Source organism: Trachypithecus francoisi, unplaced genomic scaffold (genome assembly GCF_009764315.1).
Source record: "Trachypithecus francoisi isolate TF-2019V2 unplaced genomic scaffold, Tfra_2.0 Lachesis_group17, whole genome shotgun sequence".
In the NCBI taxonomy this organism is placed as follows: domain Eukaryota; kingdom Metazoa; phylum Chordata; class Mammalia; order Primates; family Cercopithecidae; genus Trachypithecus; species Trachypithecus francoisi.
In genome coordinates this window covers 48274532-48300976 of record NW_022681462.1, presented here as the reverse complement: position 1 = coordinate 48300976, position 26445 = coordinate 48274532, and the positions used below count along the sequence as shown (strand labels likewise).

General features: G+C 37.6%; 1 protein-coding gene across 1 annotated transcript in view; it reads left to right on the top strand.

The window, feature by feature from the left end:
* The first annotated feature begins 1165 nt into the window (after positions 1–1165).
* Positions 1166–26445, top strand: part of MRPS9 (mitochondrial ribosomal protein S9) — a 61244-nt gene continuing 35964 nt past the window's right edge. Inside the window, exons 1-2 of the mRNA XM_033175582.1 lie at positions 1166–1921; positions 12330–12509. Of these exons, the coding sequence (XP_033031473.1) occupies positions 1787–1921; positions 12330–12509 (315 nt within the window). The 5' untranslated portion in view covers positions 1166–1786. The remainder of the gene's footprint in view (positions 1922–12329; positions 12510–26445) is intronic.

The following is a 26445-nucleotide window of genomic DNA, read 5'->3' as shown; positions in this document are numbered from 1 at the left end:
AATAAATAAAATAAATAAAGTCTTGATTCCCAAATGCTAGTTTATCCATCTGTCGACAAAAAGAGTTAAACTCTGTAAAATATTTTGAAGAGATTCATTCTGAGTCAAATATGAGTGATCATGGCCCGTGATATAGCCCTCAGGAGGTCCTGAGAACACGTGCCCAAGGTGGATGGGGCACAGCTTGGTTTTATACATTTTAGGGAGGCATGAGACATCAATCAAATACATTTAAGAAATACATTGGTTTGGTCCAGAAAGACCTGGGACTGATAGAAAGGGAATGTTCAGTTTAAGATAAAGATTGTGGAGACCAAAGTTCTTTAGAAGTCTTATAGTGGCTGCCCTTAGAGACAATGGATGACCAACGTTTCCTATTCAGATCTTAGTCAATCTCTTTAGGATTGGGAGGGTCTGGAAGAAAAAGATCTAGCTACGTCAACAGAGATTCTTTACGGATGCATATCCCACCCCTCCAAGGACAGCTTTGCAGGGCCATTTTAAGACACGGCAAAGAAACATGGTTTGGGGTAAAATATTTTGATTTTCTTCCTTGTCTCGAAATGTTATGCCAGAGTCAGATTAGAAAGTAAGTCACCATATATAGGGTTAAGTAAAATCCATCTGATAAGAATTTATGATTTGTAGGGCATGACTTCCCAAACCCCGTAGATAGGAATTTGGGCAAGATTTAAAAAATCAGAGTTTAGTCCTCTGACTTCTGCCAATTTCTCATGATATTTTTTGCTAGTCTAAAAGCTACTAACAGAAAGAACAACAGGATGAGTAGTTTATACAAGTAAATGCATTCCATTTAAAAGATTTTTATTTATTGTGAAATTATGTCATTTTACCTTTTTAATGTTAAAAAGTTGTTTCGTGAAATGATGGTGATAGTACATGGTGTTTGCTTGACAACTTTGTATGATCTCAGATTTTCTGTGTTTTACTTTTACTGAACCTTCAAATCTAAGTGTTTGTAAACCCTTTTAAAGGGTGTTACTACATCATTTAATATGTGTTTCGTAGAAAGCACCCTGGGAGTTAACTGCCAGGAGCACACAAGTTTCAGAAAGCAAGACATACTCATCTCTAACAACTGATCAGTTCTGACTGGGTTTCAAGTAAGGCTTAGTACCAACGCTTAGGGAGGGACGTGCAAAAACGAGAAAGGTAGTGTTTGACCTCACCGGTTTAAGCTTTATCCTGTACATTATACAGTTAAGAAACAACGCAGGAAAGTGCCAGTTTGACAGTTGCTGCAGGAGAGTCTTGACTTGGATTCAGAAGAACGTGGAAAGTTAGAGGAGGGGAAAACCCTTACTAGGATAAGGCAGACAGGAAGCAATGCTTGGAATCCATCTGGGGCTCCGGCCGCCCTGCCAAGGTGGAGGAAGAGCCGGCTCGAGGTGCAGCAAGGGGGCTGGGAGGGAAGGGCTGGCTAAAGTGCCACGTGGAAGTGAGTGCCAAAGAGACTAGCAGAGCGTGGAAGGGAGTGCCAAAGAGACAGAATTCAGGACGCGAAGAGAAAGAGGCCGAGATAAACGACTCAGTAGCGCTCCTTCTTGAGGGCGTCACCGGCCAGGGGTGGAGTCGGATACGCCCCGCGGACTCCATGCACCCAATCAGCGACTAGCCGTCTCGGGTCGCGGGACACGCCCCCCGATCCAAAGGCCCTAGAAGCTCTTGCTCAGGACAGCCTCTGGAGCCCCGCGCCCATTAGCGCCTGCGCCGCCTCTAGGCCCCGCCCCCTCACCCCATCGGCCCTGGATCTCCCACAGCTAACATGGCGGCCCCCTGTGTGTCCTCCGGCGGAGCAGTTTCCTACCGGTTTCTTCTCTGGGGTAGGGGTAGCCTCGTCCGGAAGCAAAGCCTCTGGAAAACCGCGGCAGCTGAGTTGCAAACAAATGTCGGAGCCCAGGTAAGGCCTGGGAGGACTGGAAGCGGTTTATCTCTGCCGCGCCAGGATGTGGAGCCAGCGCGGACACCCCTCAGCGTCTCGTGCCTTCAGGCAGGGACCATAGGGTCTTAGATATTTAGCGAGATCTGAGGTTGGGGGTGGGGAGGTGGGTGTTGGCTTCCAGCAGCCGCTCTGGAGATTGTTACTTGTTTTTTTGCGGGTTGCAGCGAGGGGAATTTACCTGCAGGTGGAAGTGGAGCGACCTCTTCTTTCATTTGGCGGCTGCGCTAAAGGTCGGTTCCTAGGTCTGGTGTTGGGTCCAGTCCTATCCTGCCCTGCTGTCCAGAGAGGAGGAGGGCCGCGCCAGAGAAGAATGATGGGAATTGGATTCCTGCAGGGGCCTGGAAGCAATGGAGAAAATCACGTTATATAGAGGACAGTGACTTTTTAGAAGTGCCTTCAATCTGCGCAATTTCTGCCTTCGTAATTTTCCCGAATCTTTCTCTATGGAAAGATGCAGGCCAGAACTTGTACATTTCGTTTAATCCAGAGGGAAGTGGGGAGTCAACAGCTGGTAGGCTGATGATGCCAATTTACTGACATGCGATCTCAGAGGAGGAAAAAGATTTGAGAGGGAAGAAACGAGTTTAGTTTGGGATTATGTTTTAGGCATCTGGGATTTCCAGTAGGTCTATAGATAGGCAAGTCTATAGCTCAGGAGAAGAACTGATTTCCAAGTGCCCTGTTATCTTGTAGATGGTAATTGAGGCCTTGTAAACACATTAAATTACCTAGGGAGAGTGTACTGAGGAGTAGGCAGAGGGACAGGGCCCTGAAGGACAAATAAGAAATAGGAGGCCCCAAGAGATTGAGAATGAGGCACCAAACAAGCAGGGGAGAAACCAGCCAGTGTGGTATCCTGGAAAACAGGTGAATGTTTCAAGGAGGGAGAGTGATAACTAGTACCAATTATTGCAGGGAAGTCAAATACCACGCTTTAAAAACTATATTGAAAAAAAAAAACATCTTTTTATATGTTCTTCCTTTTATATTTTAACCTAGATCAACCAATCCATTCTATCTATTCATGTGGATATTTGTTTTTACTTTTTTTCTTATTGGAAAATATGCTAGAAATTTTTATTTTTTCATGCATCTCTTTGAGTATATCTTTGCTGTGTACACATGATTATGAGAGGGACTGTGTCATACGGAGTATTTTTATTGTTGACATTTAATGTGTGTATTGGCTAACTTTCTGTCCCTCCTGGTATCCATTTTTCTATGCTTTTTCCATGTTCTTATAATCGTGTATAAACATACATGCACAGGTGTACTTTACAAAAAATGGGACCATATTTGATTGCATTTTACTTTTTTGCTTTTCTACATATGCAGTATATTGTAAAGTAGAAATCCTTCAGCGTCCCCTATTATATTTTTAAAAGCATTTTTAACTGCTGCATACTATTCCATGATAAGAATATATCAAAGTTAATGTAACAATTGATGGACATTTGCTTTGTTTGTACTTTCTTTGCACCAATAAAGTTTCAGTAAACATCTGGTCTAGTTGTTAAGTACTGGTTTAGTAAGATGGATGAAGAATGATTTCTCCTTGTTACTTTAATTTTCATCTCCTTGACCAGTCTTGAAACAGCCCCTTTCCCCCATATAGCAGATGTTTACTGAGCACTTTACTTGAGCCAGGCACTGTGAAGTAAACAATTTCAAGTCGAACAATTACAAGACGTATCCACCCTTAGCACTCTTAAGGGATGGTCCTGAAATGGCTGAATCTCCAGATTCCTGAATACTACTACAGCATGTATTTTACCACATGAAGTACAGCTCAGCTATAACTGAAACACTTAGCTGACCCCCCTTTAGATTCTTATGATTGCATACATATACCTAAAGACGTTCATAAAGATTTTTTTTTTATCCTGGCGCAGAGCTTATCTGTCTTAAATATTAACATTTTTTCACTTCTGCCTACAACATTAATACATAGATTTCTCTTGGTAACCCAAGAGAAGTTTTTTATTATTTTATAAAATAATAAAATAATAAAAATTTTAATCACTTAATGAGTGACAAAACACTATACCTGGTCTTTTGTTTGTTCAAAGTTTAATTTCCTTAATTAGAAAATCTCTTCAGAGGTTACAGCAAACTTGAAGGGTATGGGAGAATAGAATAATTATAAAGTGCATTTCCTGCAGAGTATTTTTGCATTTTGTTTATATATGTAAATGTATACTAGGTGGTGATATAAACAGTAGATATTACTGTGGGTCACAGTTTAAAAAGTTTGAGGCCGGGCGCGGTGGCTCAAGCCTGTAATCCCAGCACTTTGGGAGGCCGAGGCGGGCGGATCACGAGGTCAGGAGATCGAGACCATCCTGGCTAACACGGTGAAACCCCGTCTCTACTAAAAAATACGAAAAACTGGCCACGCGCGGTGGCTCACACCTGTAATCTCAGCACTTTGGGAGGCCGAGGCAGGTGGATCACGAGGTCAGGAGATCAAGACCACAGTGAAACCCCGTCTCTACTAAAAATACAAAAAATTACCTGGGCGTGGTGGCGGGCGCCTGTAGTCCCAGCTGCTCCGGAGGCTGAGGCAGGAGAATGGCGGGAACCCGGGAGGCGGAGCTTGCAGTGAGCTGAGATCTGGCCACTGCACTCCAGCCTGGGCGACAGAGCGAGACTCCGTCTCAAAAAAAAAAAAAAAAGTTTGAGAAACACTGATTCAATAAGGAAAAAGAAGCGAGTTTTGTTAAGCTATTCCTGGGTTCTCAGTTGAGACCTTCACTAGCAGACTACCTCTTGCATACCAGTCTTGTGATATGCATGTTTTGTGTTAATACCTCAGTACAATTGCAAATGTCTGAGTGTCCCAAATTTGGGGTGGAAGAGGCAGTTTTACTCATGAATGGCCAAACTTTTCAGATTATATATCCATGAATATCAGGGATCTACAGTGTATTGTGATATTTACAGAGATAAATACAGAAGAGCACAGAAATGATACGCCTGAGTCAGACTAGAGTTTTTGACCAGGTAGAGGATCGTCATGGACAGCTTCCCCGAGGAAGCAAAGGAAAATAGCGTCTTTAGCAGCAATTAGAAGTTATATGAAAACAGAAAGCTATTCTATTCAAGGAAGACATAATAGGTGCACAAGGGTATAGAGATGTACTGAGTAATAGTGGGTTTTGTCAGCAACAATTGGTTATAGCATAGGGTTTTGGTGAGAGAATGGTGAGAGACAGGACTGGAAAGTTTGGCAGGAATCAGTATGGTCTATTTTGCTATGCTTAGGTAGCTGACTTTTTTACCTGTCACAAATGCAAATAGTGTTAGCATTATTATGCGCAGTTGACAGTTCCCTTCCATGCTGTACTACAAAGTTTACCCATGAATTCATAAATCCTCTATCAATATGGCTAATATAGGAATGCTAATTTGACTTTCTATAATATTTATGATTTTTATAATAAGGAAAAGCAAAAGCAATTGCTATTTTGAGAAGTATTTCTACAAAACAATAGGATGCTTCTTATTCTCTACCACTGAGCACTTTCCTGGTGCTTAAACATTTAGTTTTTGCCAAGCCCAGATTCCTTTGTTGATTTAGACCATCTGCCAGAGAAGTGATCAATGACATTAAATGGCTTGGTCCTTTATATTTTGGTTTCACTGTAAACACATTCCTGTCTCTGTCTACAGTATCTGTTTTGTTTTGTTTTGTTTTTTCATCTCCCATGCTCCTGGAGGTTATAATAACCTGTATTTATCACAGCTTTCTGTTGGTCTACTTTAGTAGGAGCTTCATAAATTTTTTTTGACAAATGGCTAAAAAACGCTTTGGAAAACAAATGGTATAATTGACTTGAATTTGTGTCAGATGCTCTATACAGCTCTGTAAATTAGTTATGCCCCCGCCCCTGATAATTTTTGAATATATTTATTTTGAATCCCAGTTTATTAGCAACGGAAAAGAAAAGCCCTTTGGTAGGATAAGCTATTGCCTTTGAGATCTAATCCTGTCCTTGTAAGGATAGAATTGAGTGTGTTCTTCATTGTTTTAATTACAAAAAATACCTCTACAATAAAATTTCCACTTTCCTTATTTGGCAATGTATAAGTTTCTTATTTAATAAGAGCTTGATAATAAATGCTACTGTCATTCCCACCTCTCTTTCCCTTATAAAACAAGATAAGTAAACTTTCTTGTATTGTGCTTCGTTGTTGTAATTAGGATGATGAATGTATCAGTTATTTATTGCTGCATAACTAATTATCCTAAAACTTAGCAGCTTAACCAACAGACATTTGTTTTCTACAGTTTATGTGGGTCAGGGTTCTCCAGGCACACCTTGCTGGGTCCTCTTGCTCAGGGTCTCTGGTAAGGCAACAGTCCAGGTATTGGCCGGGGCTGCAGTCATCTCAAGGCTCCACTGTGGGTGGGGAGAGTCTGCTTCTAGGCTCACTCAGTGTTGTCATTAGCAGGATTTAGATTCTTGCAGGCTGTCAGGCTGAAGGTCCCAGGTCCTTGCTGACTGTTGGCCAGAGCCCTCTCTCAGCTCCTGCCACATGCGCCTCTAGGGCAACTCAGCACATCTGGCTTCCCTCAGGCTGATGAAGAAAAGGTAAGCAAGAGAAAACAGCAGGTGGCAGATTTGCTGGGAGCCATCTTGGAAGCTGCCTACAACAGTGGAAAACCCATATATACTTCTTTTCTTGTTATCTCAGTGTCTCTCTCATGTATTTAGGTCTTTCCTCTACGGTTCTTATGTGCAGGCATATATGGGTGCCTATGTGTGTGCACGTGTGGGTACCTCTGAACACCTGCTGTATCATTCTTTTTGTCAGATAGGATTATTAGCTTAAAGAAAACTGCATCTTTACTATGTTTTGTTTTCTTATTATGGCAACATTCTCATTTTAATATCACTCATTTCTTTACAATTATTTCTGTTAACACTTGATACAGAACCTGGTCTATAATAATTGCTCAAATTTGTTAAATGAACTGGTAAAGTAGTTTATTTTTAGAATTTTATTCTGCAAAACCAAGTATATAAAAAATAGAATAATATAATGAACTCCACAGATCCATCAACCATCTTCAACAATTATTAGTATTATCCCAGTCTTGTTTTTATTTCTCTCCTCCCACCCCCCAGAGTCATTTAATGTAAACCCCAAACATTCTGTTATTTTACTTATAGGTACTTGAATATGCACCTCTAACATAAAGATTAAAAAAAAAAATAGATTCCTTGTCACCACCATATCTAACAGAATGAACAGTAGTTTTTTATCATCTGTTACCTGTTTCATGTTCAAATTTCTCTGAATTGTCCCAACTATAAAAAGTTGGTTTATTTTAATTGGAGTTAAACAGGGTTTATGTGTTTTATTTGATTGATAAGTATATTAAATGTCTTAATTTATAACAGGTTGTGGAATTAACAGAAATGGTAAATTTTGTTTAAGTAAGTGGATTTCCTTATTTACTTAACATAATATCCATTTCCCCTTCATAGTAGCATCCCAGTTTCCCCAGGAGGAATTAGTTCTTTTTCACTGGTTATAGTTGAGAAGATCTGGCTATAGTCCGGAGTAATCTGGGGCACCTGACTCAAAGTAATCCTATCAGATGTTCCTCCTCCTGAGATCCTGAGCATACAGGCAGGACAGCTGGAATACCATTTTGTCTTAATGGACACATTCTGATTGAACCTGCATGGATGACTTTTAGTTGATAGAGATCCTTTGGACCCTGCCTGCTTTCTTTTCTTTTCTTTTTTCTTTTTTAAATTTTTATTTATTTTTATATTTTATTTTTTGGGACAGAGTCTCGCTCTGTCACCCAGGCTAGAGTGTGCAGTGGCGCTCTTTCGGCTCACTGCAACCTCCACCTCCCGGGTTCAAGTGATTCTCCTGCCTCAGCCTCCCAAGGAGCTGGGATTACAAGCGCCCGCCACCACACCTGGCTAATTTTTGTATTTTTAGTAGAGACAAGGTTTCACTGCGTTGGCCAGGCCGGTCTCAAACTCCTGAACTTGTGATCTCCTTGGCCTCCCGAAGTGCTGGGATTACAGGCGTGAGCCACTGCACCTGGCCGCAAATTGTTCTTAAAAGTGGCAAAGCAAATTCCCTTCAAGAATTCTTGGTGTTTTTAGGTAAAGATCACACTCATAAACTCACCTTGTTTAATGGATTATACCAATGAATAATGGGCTCCTTTGAATGTAAATATTTTTGTGTGAATTCATTGCTGGAATAATTCTGGACATTTAATAAACATATTCAATATCCAGCTACTGATGCTGTGATAACTTTGTAAATTTAATGTTATAAGTTTCCAGAGTGTCATACTCTTAAGCAATGTGTAGAAATGTCTTTGAAAAAGATCCTAAAGACTTTTTATGAAAAATAGCAAATTAGGGCCATTTTTTTAAAACCCTTTCTAAATGAACAACAGTGAAAATGTTTATATATATGTTTAAACCCCAATCATGTTAAAAGTGGGAAAGTCGCCACCTTATGTCACAAACTCTGGAGACTATAGACAGACGCCATTTTAAATCAAGTGAAAAACCAAGTCTTCAATAATCAACTCTTTTGCTTGAGAAGATGCTAAAATGTTGTAGGAGCAAAAGGAACAGTGTGGAAGAGACAGCTGAAGAAAATACAAAGGGATATTTACCTAACAAAATGGAAGAATTATTTTACCACAGCTACTTCACACCGTCAAGGACATTTAAAAATCAGTTGAGTGAGGAAGAGCTCTATGAGATAGGATAAGACAAGAAGATGTGATTAAAAGAAACTGTTGAGGCGAGAATTTTGAGGATAGACCAGTGATATAAAAAGCTAAAAATTCATAGTGGCTGCAGTAAGCAGAATTGACACTGCAGAAAGAGGGAAAAAACCATGGAGTCAAGATTTCCAAATCATACGGAATGCAGAAACAAGGGATAAGAAATAAGACTAAGAGAAGCTGATCTAAACTATGGAGAACAGAAGAACAGATAATTGCTGTGGCTGAAAAAGAGAGCTGAATAAGTCAGTCAGAATTCATTGGATATTTATTTTTGAAGTTGATAGGAGTACATTTAAACATTTTATTCAGAGACACAGGTATTGTCACTGGTAAAATGAGAGCAAGCTGTATATGGTCCAAATTGCCAGCTCAAAAGCCATAAAAAAGAAAACCCAATTTTTTTTTTCCTATAGCAAAAGAAAGAAAATAGGAAGGAAGCATAAAAAATGTAAAGATTAAATAAGATGAATGACAAGACAGAATAGCTGTTAAACCCCATGTGACTTGGGTATTCTCATCTACTAAAATCTCAGATTGGGTTAAAAAAACAAAACCTAAAATAGTCTAAAACTTAAATGAAAAAGATGGGCAGTGATATTCCAGGGAAATACAAATAGGAGGTAGAAAGGGTTGCAATATTATGACCCAACATAGTTGAAGAAAAAAAAATATTACATAGGAGTAGAAAACTTTGTAATGCGGAACGGTACAATCTACCCTAAGATATGACTCTCTGTAACTAAATAGCACATTGAATATACCACTGAAACATACAAAAGAAACCAACCATAGGGAAAGAAAATTGACGAAAGGTTACAGACATTGTATGGATATAGATTCCTATCTGTTTGGAATTATTCTCCTGGCTCACTAGTAATGAGAATTTTCTCTTAGTATGAATGGATACTTAAAATTTTTTTCTCTAGTTTCTTTCTTTCTTTCTTTCTTTTTTTTTTTTTTGGAGACAGAGTCTCCCTCTGTTGCGCAGGCTGGAGTGCAGTGCAGTGGCATGATCTTGGCTCACTGCAACCTCTGCCTCCCTGTTCAAGCAATTCTCCTGCCTCAGCTTCCTGGGTAGCTGGGATAACAGGCACCCACCACCACGCCCTGCTAATTTTTGTAATTTTTTTGTAGAGATGGGGGTCTCATAATGTTGGCCAGGCTGGTCTCAAACTCCTGACCTCAGGTGATCCACCCACCTCAGCCTCCTAAAGTGCTAGAATTACAAGCATGAGCCACCGTATCTAGCCATCTCTAATTTCTTTCTTACAGTTTTTCTGTCTATACTTTACAACCACTGCATCACAGTTCTTTGAATATGTGGTATTGCGTCTGTTAAACCTACCGCCTTTTGGTCTCAGCAGACCATCTTCTATTTCACAGAGAAAATAGTGGGCGTAAGACATAAGTAACCTTGCCTTTGTGCCTACCTTCCCTCACCTACAAACAATTTGTTTCATTACTAGTAGAAGACTGTTTTTTGTCCTAACACTAATGCTTGCCATTTTTTCTGCTTCTCTTTGAGTGTCAACCTCATGTCTCAGGTAAGGATTATTAACAGACCTGTACCTGAAGCTCAGGTCTGTTCATGCTCACACCCACAAGGCCACCTGCCTCCTGGACATCTATCTTCCTGGGATGTCCATCAACATCTCACACACATTCTGAAATCTGAACGCATCACTTTCCTCCCTGATCTTGCTCCTCTTCTGGAATCCCTTCAGTGAGAGGAGCCATATGCTCTAGGAGGCACATTTCTCCTCCTGAGGGCTGTGGTTGGTGATTGGCAGGGAGTGTGGTTGTAGTGACCTGAAAGAAAGTCTTTGTGGGTTCACGTGTATTAGGATTGTTTTAGCTGTGAACAAAAACATTTTGTCATGTTATTTATAAAAACCAGCAATGTAATCATCCTTTTGGCAATGGAACATTTGGGAGAATTATCTCTACTATGTGATTGCTACTTTTCGGCCCCCTAATCACACCTTTGCTATGATTCTTGGGGTAGAAAGATAATTTCTCTTCACTTTGAATATGTGAAGCAACATTCTCCATTGCCTAAAGAAGACGTAGACTCATAAAGAACACATTTTAAAATCCCCTGGAAAACAGTAAAAACGTAAAATGGGAACCACTATGGTGAGGAGTTGGTGCTGGTGGCGCTGGCCTGTGGCAAGGGGAGCAGGGGTGTATAGACAGGCTGTGCCTGTAAAAGAAGGGACCATGCGTTAACCAGTTGTGGTCATGCTTTAACTCGTTGACGGCAACACTGTATCTTCACAAAGCATTGTAAGAAACGATAATGATTGGCTAGTAGTATGTTTTAGAAGGATGTGATCTCCTAAGTAAAAATAAACTCAAGTTTCAGATAATTTTGAATTGCCCTTTTCTTACTCATTAAAGAGTAAGAAGAAACTATATTTTTACTATCTTAATTCGGAAGAGTTTAAAAACATGTATTTTTTTCATTAATTGGGTATTGTTAGATTTCTCCTGTATTTTTTTCTTGTATTTTCTGGTGTAACTTTAGTGACAAGTTACCGTAGAGGCATCTGAATGTAGGATTCTCGGAAGGGAAGGGGATGGAGATAGGAGGAATGGTGCCGGTGAATGATGTCTGTCTGAATGAGATTTAGGTTTATGAAAAAGGAAGTGAGTGTGGATTGCTAAGATTGTGGTTTTAAAGCCTGAATATTGCTTTAAGCGTGTTTAGAATTGTTGGGGCCAGGATGAAGGTTGACAACTACAGGTTTAAGATCTTAAGAAAAGCCAGGACCAGAAAGATCTGTTCTGGTTATTTCCAGCCACCGGATGCAGCTGAATGGCATTTGAAAACATTTTTCTCGTTCTTTAGCATCTTTGATTGAAGGTGAAATCTTAATGCCTTTGAGGGAAATTCCTGGTACCACAGCATAAAAGGACCAGCAGCAGCAAGTGTGATATAATTACTGATGCCTTTAAAAGATATGCGAGCCCTTATTTCTGCAGTTAGCATGTTGAACCAAATTAATAATAATAAATCTTCTCAATGTTTAGTCAAGCAATTTTTTCTTTTTATCACTTTAAGGACCGTGGAATAAAGTCTTAAGCTAAGCCAAAAGATGGTTAAAGATGGGCCGGATTTTTACCCACAAGTAAGGTGAATACCCAGTGTAAAGTGCTCTTCCCCAGGCCATGCCGTTTGCTCTCATGTTTTCTGCTTGCTGGTTTCTGGTGCATCGGTATTTGCCTTTTTAAGGGAGTAATCTTTTACTCTTTATCCCATGTGCCAAATATCAAAACTCACTGACATTGACCAATCATTATCAAAAGTGGATGTTTAAAATAGATCAGGAGGTAGCATACCATTTACAGGTATTTTTGGTTTTAATGTATTGAAATGCTAGTAGCTTAAACTACATTGTAAGCAAGCTTTTGAGCAGGGGACAGATTCTAACAACTTTTTTAGCAGACTTTTTTTGGACTCCTGTCACTTGAATACCATAATAAAAAAAGACAATTACTCGCATATATTATTTTATTTAAGGACAGTGGCCTAGAAGATCACAGTCTAATTTATTTTCTTTTCTTTCCATCTGTATTTTCTGTTAGATATTAAGGCTAAGACATACTGCAGTTGGAACAACAAAGAAAAATGTTCCCGCCTCAAAACGTCAAACCTACACAGAGGATTTTATTAAAAAGCAGATTGAAGAGTTCAACATAGGAAAGAGACATTTAGCCAACATGATGGGTGAAGATCCAGAGACTTTCACTCAAGAAGATATTGATGTAAGTACAGTTACTCTGTTGGAAAAGTAGTTGCTGTAGAGTTTTAGATATTACAAGCACTTTTCTTCATGAGCCCCTTAGCTCTGTGTTTTAATCAAGCTGTCAGAATAAAGAAAAATGCTGCTATCCATTGCAAGTTGGAGCCACAGTTTCAAAGACAAATGTGCAGGATTTACATAGTATGGTGAGTTTTAGGTGTTACCTAGAAATGAGTCTGTAAATGCTCATATACTCTTGGGAAATGTTTAACCTATTGTGTAGTCTTAGACTCAGCTTTCTTACAAAATGATAAAACAGATGATAATGAAAATAGAGTCAAATTTATATCAAGTCCCATAAGTAAACCTTGGCCCAGTGTTTTTGTCAACTTAAATATGTATCTGAATTTTCAAAATGGGGGCATAGTCTAAGTGATTTGAAAATTAGGATCAGAATTCTATTCACTCTTGAATTATTATATTCCTGATAAAAGCAATAATTGTCGATAGTATTTTTGCTGGACATCCTAGAGTAGCTAGCAAAGGAAGTTGAATTTAACAACTTTGAATCTTGTCCTTATTTTTAAAAAGTAACATCTAATATCCCATGATGTTTTATATTTAACCGAAGAACAACATCTTTGTATAGATAACATTCTTATATGATTTTAATATTATTTTTAGTCATTTTGTGCACGTTAGTTTCATTTCAATCTTTTTGTATACCTTTCCTATTTATAAATGGTACTGAAGTATCACTTTCAGGCCCCAGAGCAACATTTTTTATTCAACCAGAAGGATTTCTTTCTTTTTTTTTTTTTTTTTTTTTTTTGGAGACGGAGTCTTGCTCTGTTGCCCAGGCTAGAGTGCAATGGCACAATCTTGGCTCACTGCAACCTTTGCCTCCCGGGTTCAAGCAATTCTCCTGCCTCAGCCTCCTGAGTAGCTGGGCTTACAGGCAAGTGCCACCACACCCAGCTAATTTTTGTATTTTTACTACATATGGGGTTTCAACATGTTGGTCAGGCTGGTCTTGAACTCCTGACCTCTGGTGATCCACCCACCTCAGCCTCCCAAAGTGTTGGGATTACAGGCGTTAGCCACTGGGCCCGGTCCAGAAGGATTTCTTATTGCTCTTCTAAGTTAGGTGATTTGTAGTTAGGGATTTTGTAGCTGCTGTCCTCTTTTTGAATTTTATGGTAATCTGGACAATATTGGAGGATATTGTCTATGAAGAGATGCTATTCTTCAGTTATGTATAAAATATGAGATGATAGATATTACTTTTTAAAAATTAGAACAAGGTTCAAAGTTCTTAAATTTAAGTTCCTTTGCTAGCTATCCTGGAGCATTTAGCAAAAAAAAAAAATTATTGACTGTTATTTCGTTTATCAGGAATGTAATAATTGAAGAGTGCAACAGGAATAGAATTCAGGTCTTAATTTTCAAATCACCTAGAACATAGACTCTCTAGACTCTAGATTTGCCTACCCCAGACTTTCATATAAGTAGAATCATATAGTATTTGGTCTTTAGTAACTGGCTTCTTTCACTTAGCACAATGTTTTCATGTTTATCTACATTGTGGCGTGTATCAGTACTTCATTCCTTTTTAATACTGAATAGTTTTTGATTGTATGGATATACCACATTTTACAAATTCGGTCATCAGTTGATGGGCATTTGGGTTTCCATTTTTGGTTATGAATAATGCTACCATGAATGTGCATGCTGTAAAGTTCTTGTGCAGACGTATGTTTTTGTTTCTCTTATGTATATACCTTAGAAACCATTGCTAATCCAAGGTCATGAAAATTCACCCCTATATTTTCTTCTACTAGTTTTGTAGTTTTACCTCTTACATTTAGGTGTTTGATCCATTTTAAGGTTATTTTTGTGTGTGATATGAGGCAGGGGTCTAGCTTTGTTCTTTTACATGTGGACATTCATTTGTTCCAGCATCATTTGTTCCAGACTATTTTTTCCCATTGAATTATTTTGTTACTCATATTGAATATCAGTGTAACTATAAGGGTTTATTTCTGGACCCTATTTTATTCCATTGATCTATACATTTATCCTTATGCCAGTACCACTTTGTCTTGATTACTGTAGCTTTATAGTAAGTTTTGAAATTGGGAAGTGTAAGTACTCTTCTTTCCTTCTTGCTTTTCAAGATTATTTTGGTTGTTCTTTGCTCCTTGAATTTTCATATGAAATTTTAGGATCAGCTTGTCAGTTCCTGCAAGGAGCCACCTAAGATTTGGATAGGGATTGTACTGAATCTCTAGATTGATTTTGAGAGTATTCCCATCTTTATGTTAATTAAGTCTTCTGATCTCTGAACATGGAGTGTCCTTCTATAGATACAGATCCTCTTTAATTTCTCAGTGGTGTTTTGTAGTTTTCAGAGTCTAAATTTGGCACTTTTTTGTTAAAATTTATTCCTAAGTATTAATGCCTTAGAAACTTCTCTATTGTAAATAGAATTGTTCTCTTTTATAATATTTTTGGGTTTCTTATTGCAACTGAATAGAGTTGATTTTTGTTTATTTTTGATTTTGAATCTACATCCTTGCTGAATGTACTCATTCTCATAGTTCTTAGTGAATTCCTTGGGATTTTCTAAATACAGGATATAGCAAGATAGCCCATATATAGAAGGATGTAGCAGGATATCCCATATATTTATGAATCCCAAAGAATCCACTAAAAACTACGAGAATTAGTAGGATATTTCACCTGCAAATGGAAATAGTTTTACTTCATTTTTCCTAATCTGGATACCTCTATTTCTTTTTCTTACCTAATTGCCTTAGCTTAGAACCTCTAACAATGTTGAGTAGAAATGGCAAGAGTGGGCGTCCTAATTTTGTTCCTGATCTTGGGGGAAAGCATTCAGTCATTCACCATTAAATATGATGTTGGCTGTGGGTTTTTCATGGATGCTCTATCAGATTCAGTAAGTTTTTTTCCATACCTAGTTTGTTGAACTTTTTTGTTGTTGTGGTTAGTGTTTTTGTCACGAAATGGTATTGGATATTGTCAGATTCTGTTCCATTTTGATGATTTGGTTTTGTCTTTTGTTCTGTTGGTATGATGTATCACACAAATTGATTTTTGTATGTTGAATCAAACTTGTGTTCATGAAATAAATCCCACTGCTTCGGTGCATATACTCTTTTTTGTGTGTTTCTGGATTTGGTTTGCTGGCATTTTCTTGAGGTTTTTTGTGTCTAATTGATATTGGTCTGTAGTTTTCTTAAAGTGTTTGTCTAGTTTTGATATCGGTAATACTGGCCTCATCGAATGAGTTGTGAAGTGTTCTCTCCTCTTCTATTTTTGGAAGTTTGTCAAGAATTTGTATTGATTCCTCTTGAAGTATTTGGTTGAATTCCCCAGTGAAGCTGTCTGGGCCTGGGCTTTTCTTTGTGCGTTGTTGTTGTTGGGTTTTTTTAACTGCTTGCTTTTTAAAATGGTCCTACCTCTCTCTCTGTGGTTTGTGTGTCCCTGAGTAACTGTTCTCAGCAGTAGGATTTCATTACCCAACTGAGTTTACCGCTAACATGTTTTTGAGCAACTCTTAACTACCTTTTTGGTTTGTCTGTTTGTTTGATTGATAAAGGCAAGGTCTTGCTATTTTGTTGACAGCCTGGTTTGGAACTCTTGGCATCAAGTCATCCTCTGACCTTGGCCTCCCAAAGTGCTGGGAGATTAAAGGCATGAGCCACCATACCCAGCCACACTTAACTACCTTTTTGGATGTACATTGGGCATATGTAGCTTATTGAAAACAGAATCATTCAACAATTTTGTAATTTTGTCTGAGGGGATAAGTATTTTCACAGTGTAAATATTAAACATGAATTTTGTTGTTTGGAGTAGTTTGTTCATTGCTTAGATGTTTACCCAGAATATTAGTTTGGGATGTTAATGTTATTTTCATGAGGACTTAATTTATATAGAGTAGCCATGGTCTATAATTTAATTCAAGTACATAGTTAAAAGTCTAGGCTCACTATAATTTTCACATAGACAAATTAGGCACCATTGTATTCAGGTTAAGCTATTGGTTATATAGTTTAGAAACTAGTTTTTTCATACTAGTTACCCAATTACTAAATGATCGTGAAGACCATTTTTTAATTGCATTTGAGCAAAACATATAAGATTTAAAACAATTATTTCATATATTAAAATATGTTTTAAAAATTTTGGCCGGGCGCGGTGGCTCAAGCCTGTAATCCCAGCACTTTGGGAGGCCGAGACGGGCGGATCACGAGGTCAGGAGATCGAGACCATCCTGGCTAACACGGTGAAACCCCGTCTCTACTAAAAAATACAAAAATCTAGCCGGGCGAGGTGGTGGGCGCCTGTAGTCCCAGCTACTCGGGAGGCTGAGGCAGGAGAATGGCGTAAACTCGGGAGGCGGAGTTTGCAGTGAGCTGAGATCCGGCCACTGCACTCCAGCCTGGGTGACAGAGCGAGACTCCGTCTCAAAAAAAAAAAAAATTTTTGTTTAAGTATTTACAAAAAATGAAAACCGGTGATTCCATCTAGAGTACATTTTTAATAGAGAAATCTAAAAGGATCCTATAGCTTAGTGAATACATTATCATTCAATCAGGTAGAAACAAATTTTAAACAATGTATTTAGTTCCGGTTCTCAAAATATAGAATTATTTTCAGAGTCTAAATTTGGCACTTTTTTGTGATAGAGAAGAGATATTTAACATCACTATGTAAAGATAAGTGGTGGCAGCTATTCTATACTTTTATTTTATTTTTTTTTTTTTTTGAGACGGAGTCTCGCTCTGCCGCCCAGGCTGGAGTGCAGTGGCCGGGTCTCAGCTCACTGCAAGCTCCGCCTCCTGGGTTCACGCCATTCTCCTGCCTCAGCCTCCCAAGCAGCTGGGACTACAGGCGCCCGCCATGTCGCCCGGCTAGTTTTTTGTATTTTTTAGTAGAGACGGGGTTTCACCATGTTAGCCAGGATGGTCTCGATCTCCTGACCTCGTGATCCGCCCGTCTCGGCCTCCCAAAGTGCTGGGATTACAGGCTTGAGCCACCGCGCCCGGCCTATTCTATACTTTTAAAACTGTGCGTGTGTATATATGGTAAAAGCAACTTGATGTCATCTTGTGTGATTGTGTTAACCGCATATTATAAAAATCTACCTTTAGATTTAGCCAATTAAGTAATCAAATCATGAATTAATAGGAAAAAACATCCAATTGCTTCTTTAAAATATATAGACTCTTCTAAAATGAAGTTGAATTTCTTGTGAGGATTGTAAATGCAGAACATATAGAAAGCTTTGTTAGATTGATTTTTTTGTCTTTTTATTAAAAATTCACTGTAGTTGAAATGATCTTGTAGAAAAATACAGGACCTGGGATTAGGAGATTCCTTGCAATGTCACTAACTAGTGTCATTGAGCAAGTCAGCGCTCTCTGTCACTTGATTTTCTTATCTCTAAAATAATAATACCAACTTGCCTACCTCAGAATATATCTAAAAGGCATGAGATTAATGCAATGTGTTATTATTCCTGTTACTATTAACAGTAATAAATACCATCTGCCATAACTGGAATCATTCCCTAGTTCTCTGCTTTGTCACACAAGTCTTCCATGCCACCTGAGAATGAGTGCTGGGGAGAATCATCTGAAACACTGTTGGGTACATTGATTTATCACTGATTGACTAAAGGGGAGATTGCTTTATCTCCTGTAGGTTGACATTGTCTCACCTAGCTTGGTATCTAAAAAGCCCTTACGGAAGTTAGCGTTAACCATTTTCCTTGACACCAGTGACATAATTCTGCTGTGCTAGACTTTGCTGCAGGTGATTGATCGGCTTCACTGACTCTTGTGGCATTTTATTAAATGTAGTGCACCCCTTTTGGTATTGCATTTTATTAAATTTAGTGGACCCCCTCCACCTTTGTGGCACCTGAGTAGATGTAAAAGCAAAAGAGGACAGTGACAACCGTTACCAAAGAATTAAAATTAAATACTCATATGGTTTTCTGTTTTCATTTATGTTTTTTAAACTGTTGTTTTTATAAGTGGCTCAGCAGTGTATATCAACTGAAAGAGACACTATGGCTGATGAGTCAGCATTTCCAGGCTGCAACAACGGGTTATTTCTGAAAACAAAAATAATTTATCTAAAATCAAGAAAATATTCTAAGCTTCCATTGCAATTGTTGTTATATATTTAGAAGTTATAATGCTTTTAAAATATTTGGCTTTTAACATATTAATTAAGACTAAGTGCAGTAACTTTTCTTTAATTATTTAGTTTGATCAGGAAATTAGATATTCCACAAAAGTGAATTTTCCAGATAAGGGAAACCTATTTTTAAGTGTTATTTGTAATGAAAATTACTACCATATACTAAAACCTTCTATGTTATGTGTGAAATGCCATCTGGGAGCCTGATATACATTGCCACATTTTATCTTTGTAAAAACCTTATGGGGCAGGTATCTTTTTTTTTTTTTTTTTGGCAATACTAAGGTTGTACAAGGTCTTTCTGTATCCAAAGACTGTTCTTTCTACACTTTCAGATTAATTTTTTAGGTAACATTTTCTAAAATAAATTTCAGTCTCCCCAACCTTATTTAGTAGGATATAGTGAGTATAATTTAATCTTACAGTGCTTTAGGATTTTCCTTTTTAGTATGGCTGTTAGCCCCTGACTGTGGCTCATAGAGCACGACTGTCCCTGCGATGAATGGCCCGGCTATACTGTATTACTGATTCTTGTCATCTCCCTTGCTGTCAAGATGTCTTATGTCAAAGTGTCTGCCTCTAGCCACCCTCACCTGTCTTCCAACCTTCTGGCATAACTAAACTTGTTAAGTGTGTGAATTAAAACTAAAAGCCTTTGGACTCTGAATGAGGACCTATGTGCCCTCCTAGTAAGTAAATCCATGAATTTATGTCAACTATTGCAGTTCTTTATAGGTCGTTTTCATTGATTTCTAGTTTTACAACTTTACTTCAGAGGGTTAAGTTTGAATAGAAATCTGGCCTCACCGAATACAGCATATATAATTTATGTGTGAAAATTACGCCTAGCTAATTTAATATGCTAATGCTTCCTTAATAAGATTTATTAAAGAGTACAATGTGAGTTGGTAAAAAGGACTATGACGGATAAAACTTTTGAATAAAAATAATTCTGCTTGTCACTGGTGGTACTTATTTTAAAGTTTTATCACTTAGAAGATTTATCATTATTAAGGCTACAGGATTCTATATATTTCGGATTTTTTTTTTTCCAGGATTACTTAGCTTAAATTGGTACTCAATCTTTTTATTAAATTTACAAGAAAAATATCATTTTTATTGGTGAAAAAGTAAAGTGCTATAACTAAAAAGGAATTAGTCATTGGCAGGTATAGAATTTCATTTCAAAGTAGTTTAATTTTTGCCCAGTTTCTTAAATTATATTGAAACAAAATAAACTACCTGTTGTTCTTACTCACTGAACCATGATGGTGCCACTGATAACCTTGGAAGATCTAACAGGAGGAAAAAAAGGTAGCCTCTAACAAAATTAGTAGTGTGTATGGTGTTATGCTGAAAGTACTTTAAATGCAGACTAAATATTTAGCAAATAGACCTTAATGCTGTTATCCTCAACTCCTGTTTCATAAATCTTTCACAGGTTACTGCCAAATGTTGATCAGTGTGTAAAAATTATTTTTGGCTGTAAGAGTGTACATAACTGTTAGGAGGAATCTGTCAGATGGAAACTTGAGCTGAGTGAGTCTTGTTTTTTAGTGTGAAGAAAATTTGGTGTGTATGGAAACTGAAGAACTAAGCCCATGAGTGAGTAACAGAAGCAGCAGAAACAGTTTTCCTTACTGACCCCAAAACTAAAGAACTAGGTGAGGAGGGCCCCAACTGCCAATCTAACTTTATAGACCTTGTTGTAACACCTCCTTGTGCTAGAGTGGACGTGGGGTAACAGTGATTGCTAACCTGTTTAGTGAAGTTTCTTAATCCTGTCATGTGCACCATCAAAAATTCTTTTACTCAAAATCATACTGTAAACACCAAAAAGTTGAGGACCACTGATATTTGCATTTTCCTTTTCCAACGAAGCATGTAGTTGTTATAAAGTTTAGTTTGGAGACCTTTCAGTTATATTAAATATTATGAATACAGACTTGCACTTGCATTTACTAATGTCTTTATTTGGGAATTAAAAGTTAAGTTCTACATTACTATACAATTTCAGGAAAAATGCCAGCAGATTGATATATAGCACTGCTGAAGTCTACCAATTACTTTTTAATTGGTATTATAGACCTCGTTCTGAAACCAGAATGTTTTATTCTCCTAAGTGTGAATATGCTATATGAAGTTTCTCTAATTGATTTGCTGTGCCCATTCCATTTGATGTATCATTTTTCACAATATTTCATAATTTGTGCTCACTTCTAATGAACAGAGTCGTTAGGACAGGCATGTCTAAGTACAACTGACAGCTAACATTAGGTGCCAGATGCAGTTTATAAAGCTATGTAGAACTGTAGAGAACAGTTTAAATAAATTAGCACCTGTACATTAGTCTCACTTGCTGGTAATTTATAAGCGAATCAGTAGAGATGACATTTAGGTAAGTCATTGATCAAGTTAACAGCTGCAAACCCACTGCCCAGCTGGGATGCCTAATTAATAGAGATTGCATTCCTGACCCAGTGCTTCTGGGTTGAGTCTGCAATCCTTTTATACTTTGACTTAAGCCTAAGAATATACTCAAATACTTTGCTTTCATTTTAGGGAACTGTTGAATATCAGTATTCTAGTTAAAACCTACAAATGGAAGAAATGTGTTCACTAATGAGGATTATCTTACTCCATTTCTTATTTGGATTAAATTTTTAAAATTTACATTCTTACCTTTTCTTTCTTTTCTCTCAGCACTTTTTTGTTTTGGATTCACATTAAGTATAGATGACATGCTGTAGTTCAATGGCCATTACTACCAGCTTTGTTGTAGAAATCCCCTATTCGGAGACTACTTGGTTGTTAATATTCTGTCTTGTAACAATAGATATGTTTGTTAATTTGGATCAATAACAATACAATACAGACTTTAACCTTGTAACCATTTAATGAAGTTTAAAAAACCTTGCTGAAATAGATCTCAGTAACGTTAGTACAGTGCTGAGTTGCACGATTAAAATTAATTGACAGTAAATAAAATGAAATTGATAGTAAACAAAATGACAATTTACTTCCTCAGTTGCACCAACCACATGACACTGGGCATAGTATCCACATAGGCTACTGGCTATCATTTTGGACAGCACAGGTTACAGAGTATTTCCATTATCAGAGGAAGTTCTGCTGGACATGTTAGGATTGCTCCTTCATTTCTTCCCACATAAGAATTTGTAATTTTTGCCTTGTGTTGCTTACAGGAAAGAGAATACTTGGAAGTATAAGTAATATTGGTTTACAGTTTCTATTTTGTCTTTCATTGAAACAGTTAAAAACACCTGAAGAATTGGCTTTGAAAACAGTTCAAAAATACTACAAAAGAGAAAAAAGAAGTTTAGAAGTATAGAACATGGTTGCTTTTATCTGAATAAAACAGCAATGGGCAAGGTGCCATGGCACATGCTGTAGTCTCAGCTTCTTGGGAGTCTGAGGCAGGAGGATTTCTTGAGCCCAGGAGTCAAGGCTGTAGTGCGCCATGATCTCTTCTGTGAATAGCCACTGCTCTTCTGGTCAACATAGTAAGACCCAATCTCTCAAAAACAAACAAAACTTTATTAAAACAGTCACAAATTACAGAAGAACAAAAGGTTTATATGACTTTTATATGTATATACATACATATTTATGTATTAATATGTATAGTGCATGGATTTTGGAACCAGAATTGAGAAACATCAAAACACCCTAGTCTAATAGCAACAGCAGTCAATACTAATTTGTGTACTTTTTCTTATGAAAAATTTCATTCATACAGAAAAAGAGAAATTCTACAATGTGTACCCATATGACTGTCACCTGGATTAACTTCTTAACATTTTGCTGTATCTGCTTCAACTTTACGTTTTTTGGCTGCACTATTTTATTTTAAAGTAAAATACAATTACAAACATTGTGATCCTTCTCTCCTAAATATATCTTCAAAAAATTAGGACATTTGCCTATATAACCACAATATCACTATCACATCTAAGAAAATTAATCTGAATATAGTCTGTAGCAGGAGGTGGAAAATTTTGTCTGTGAGTTTGTGTTTACATTTCCTTGGCTGTCTATAAAAGAGTTTTTATAGTTGGTTCTCTCAAGCTCCCTGCAATCCGTTTAGTTGTTGATTTATTCTTTGAGTATCTGTTATGTTCTAATTCTGGAGTGAGAAATTATTGACTAAGACAAGGTCTTTTGCCTTCAAAAACACACCTACAGACACGACCAAGGTAAAATCAAAGATTTGGTAACAGCGCATGGGAGAAAAAAGAACTGGTAGAAAGCAAAATAAGTTATTTGAGGAACAGTTTTGGATGTGCTGTTTGGATATGTAAATGGAAAAATCCCTAAGGAAGTTGACAAATAGTTTAGAACTACAGAAATAGATTTGGTCTCTCTCCCTACATCAATTTGCTTGAAAGGAAGAGAATCAAAGATGGAACTCTGAGGAAACAGCACTTGAGGGATGAGCAGAGGTGTGTTTAGGAGGGATCAAGAGGAAACTTGCAGAGAGGTCAGAGGGGAATGTGGCTGCAAGAAGGAAGGGAGCCAGCAGCCTTATGCGGATAAGACCTGAAAGTAGGTCACAGGATTTGAAAAAAGGCCTCAGTGACCCCTGACAAAGTAATTGCAGGACCAGAATGATGGTTAGGCCAGATTGAAATCTGGGGAAGAAAGCAGTGGGTACTTAGCGGAGTGGGTGGTTGCTTCTCAGCACAGGAATGTGAGTGAGAATTGAGTTGTTTATGGGCCTGGATGCCACCAGGAGCACAGTCTTGTTTAGATGGGTGCTTCACATGATCCTTGAGGTTGTTCACAAATGTGGCATCATTGGTATGGAAGGGAGAAAGGTGGGCCTCACCCCTTTGTGAGTGCTGTGAGCTATGTGGAAGCTGAAGGCAGTGACAAGGATGGGGAGGGAATGGAATGGCCAGATGGTGTGGACCTTGAAAGAGGCTCGTTCTCTGTTTGACTGAGGTGGCACCAAGAGGAGTAATGGAGAGCCCAGTGGAATAGGGAGGACTTCCAGATAAGGCTGCATTTGATCTATGATCTTGAAAGATCTTGAAAGACAAACAGCGATGTGTTAAGTGGAGAAGAACAACAGCACTATTGCAGGCAGACGGAACAATTTGCAAAGGCATTTGTTTAGAAAGCAATAAATGACTGGATGACTGGTAAAAAGAGACAGATGCAAAGTATCACTGAAAAGAGTAGATGACCACTCTCCTTTGTACCCTCTGTGTAACCTGTAAGTATTTCTCTCATAGGTCCTGTGTGGATTATTTTAGCATGCCGTTTTGTTCTATGTGTACTATTACAGCAGCCTCTGTGTTTGAGACTATGTATGCCTCTGTCTCCACTGGTAGAATGAGGTCAGGAGCCATATCTTAATATGTATCTTTCTAAACTAGCAGAGTGCCTAGAACTCAGGTGGGATAAATATTTGTTGAGTAAAATTTATTTAGGTAAATAATCTATTTCTTTAAGCACATGTGGCTTTTTCTCCTAATTTTACTACTAAATAGCTGGATGTCCTTGATGTCAGTGAAAAAGTGAATGTGTGATCTGAGAGAAGATTGGTTCCCTGGTATGAACAAAGGAGAGTATGTTACAAAATTAAATTTCAGAAGGTTCAGGTTCTGCCTTTGCCATTTATTTCAGTGTAAGCTACTTAACTGCTACTTCTTGGTCTGTAAAATAGAACTCACGAATGCATGCTATTTTATGTCATAAAATAATATGGGAAATAATGTGTTTTACATAAACTGAACATTTTTGTATAGTTAATTAATATGTATTGAATGACTACTGTGTTGTATTTTTATAAATACCTTTTTAAATCCTCACAGCAACTAGATAAAGTTGATATCCTCGCACATCAGAATCACTGAGAGTGGTAGTATTTGAAAAGTCTTATTATGGTTATAATAAGACACAATGAAGATTATGTTATTACTTACACTTTCATCATGTTTTCATGTTCACCACTTCTTTTCTTTTGAACTCTGTAGTGTTTAGTGAAAGTAAAGATTTTTCTGTTTTATAGCACATAATACTCTGCCCAAAACATATCTGTAAGGCTGTTCAACTCAGTACTAACACTCAAGATTCTCTTGTTGTATGTATTTGCTGTTTATCTCCAAAGGATATTCATCTACTTGTATTTAACAACTGTGTGGTAACTGAACGTTAAGCAGACACAGAAAGCAACACAATTTTTTTTTCATAATAGCCAGGTAGTCCTTTGTTTGCTTCAGAATTTGTAAAAAAAAAAAAAAAAAAGAAAGAAAGAAAAAGAAAAAATTCTGCATAGAATGCCCATAGGAGATAAATGGAAGTAATAGGTTAGGTTGTGTTACTACTATTCCACACATACTAAACAGATGGCAGATCGCGTGCCAGGAATGTGCCTTTTCTGTTTTGTGTGTTTTGTTATTTGGTTTAAAAACAACTGGCCTATTTTATTTCCTATTCCCTCTTTTGTTCGTTTTTCTTTCATCTTTTGTTTTTCATTGTTTTCACTGAATTTGCAATATTGCTTTTTACCTGACATGATATCTTTTGCTTTGTGGATCTTTCACAGTATTTGGTATAGTACCTAATATAGTGAGGGATTGTAATTTAATAAGTGTGTATTAATTTCCTTTTACCCGAGAAAAATTTTTAAAGGCAAAACCACATTTTCTGATACTTTCAAAAGACTTCTAGCAAATTCTTTGTTGGCTTATTTCATCTTTTTAAAAGAGAGATTGCCCGTAAGCCCTAGACATCCTTTGCAATTGATGCTTTCTTTTCAGTTTCCAACCATTCGCTTCCTCCTGACTTTTCTGTCTTAGTCTTCATGACAAATCCAGCTGTAGGTTGCAATTCTTCAATTTTCGTTTCCCGCTAGGATTCTATTCATTGGTCACCTAAGTTAACAGTAATTTTCATATTTGGAAATGATGCCAATGACAGCTTGAAACTTGATTGAATTGTCTCCTTTGTGGTTACAGTGTGTTCACTCTAAGTTGAAGAACTGGGCTTAGTCTTCCACACCGTCTAGTGTTCTGATCCAGGCCCTGGCTTCAGTGGCCCCTTTGCTAAGATGCCAACCAGCCTTGGGCTGCCCTGTATGACTGAGAACGAGGCCTGAGGTCTAGATGGCCCACAAGTGCTGTAGGCTAGTGTTGGCTTTGCTGAGACAGGTTGCGTTTGGGAAAATCTTACTTATTTTTAAATTTTTAACATTTTTTCCCACCTTTTTATTTTGAAACTTTTCAGAGTTCCAGAAAACTTGAATATTCATTGAACAAATATAAACACATACCCCCATCACCTAGATTTGCCAGATTTTAACATTTTGCCACATTTTCTTTGTCTCTTTTATATGTAAAACATTTTTTATTGATCCATTGAAAATTGCACATAAACTTAGCCCTGAAATATATCAATATATATACGTACATTCTTCATACCATTCTAAATGCGTACATTCTTCGTACCACTATCTCCCACAATATCATTATTACATCTGATACAATTATAATAATTCTATATGCCATATATATAATCTTCATGAAAATCTCCTCAGTTTTCCCCAGAATGTCTTTATAGCTGACTAGTTGTTTTGTAGAATCCAGGCCACTTGTCTTGTACAATTGTGTCACATCCTGGCTTTCTGCTTGCTTTCTCATGATCAGATTGAGAATGTATAAAGGATACTTCTTAGGTGATATTGTATACTT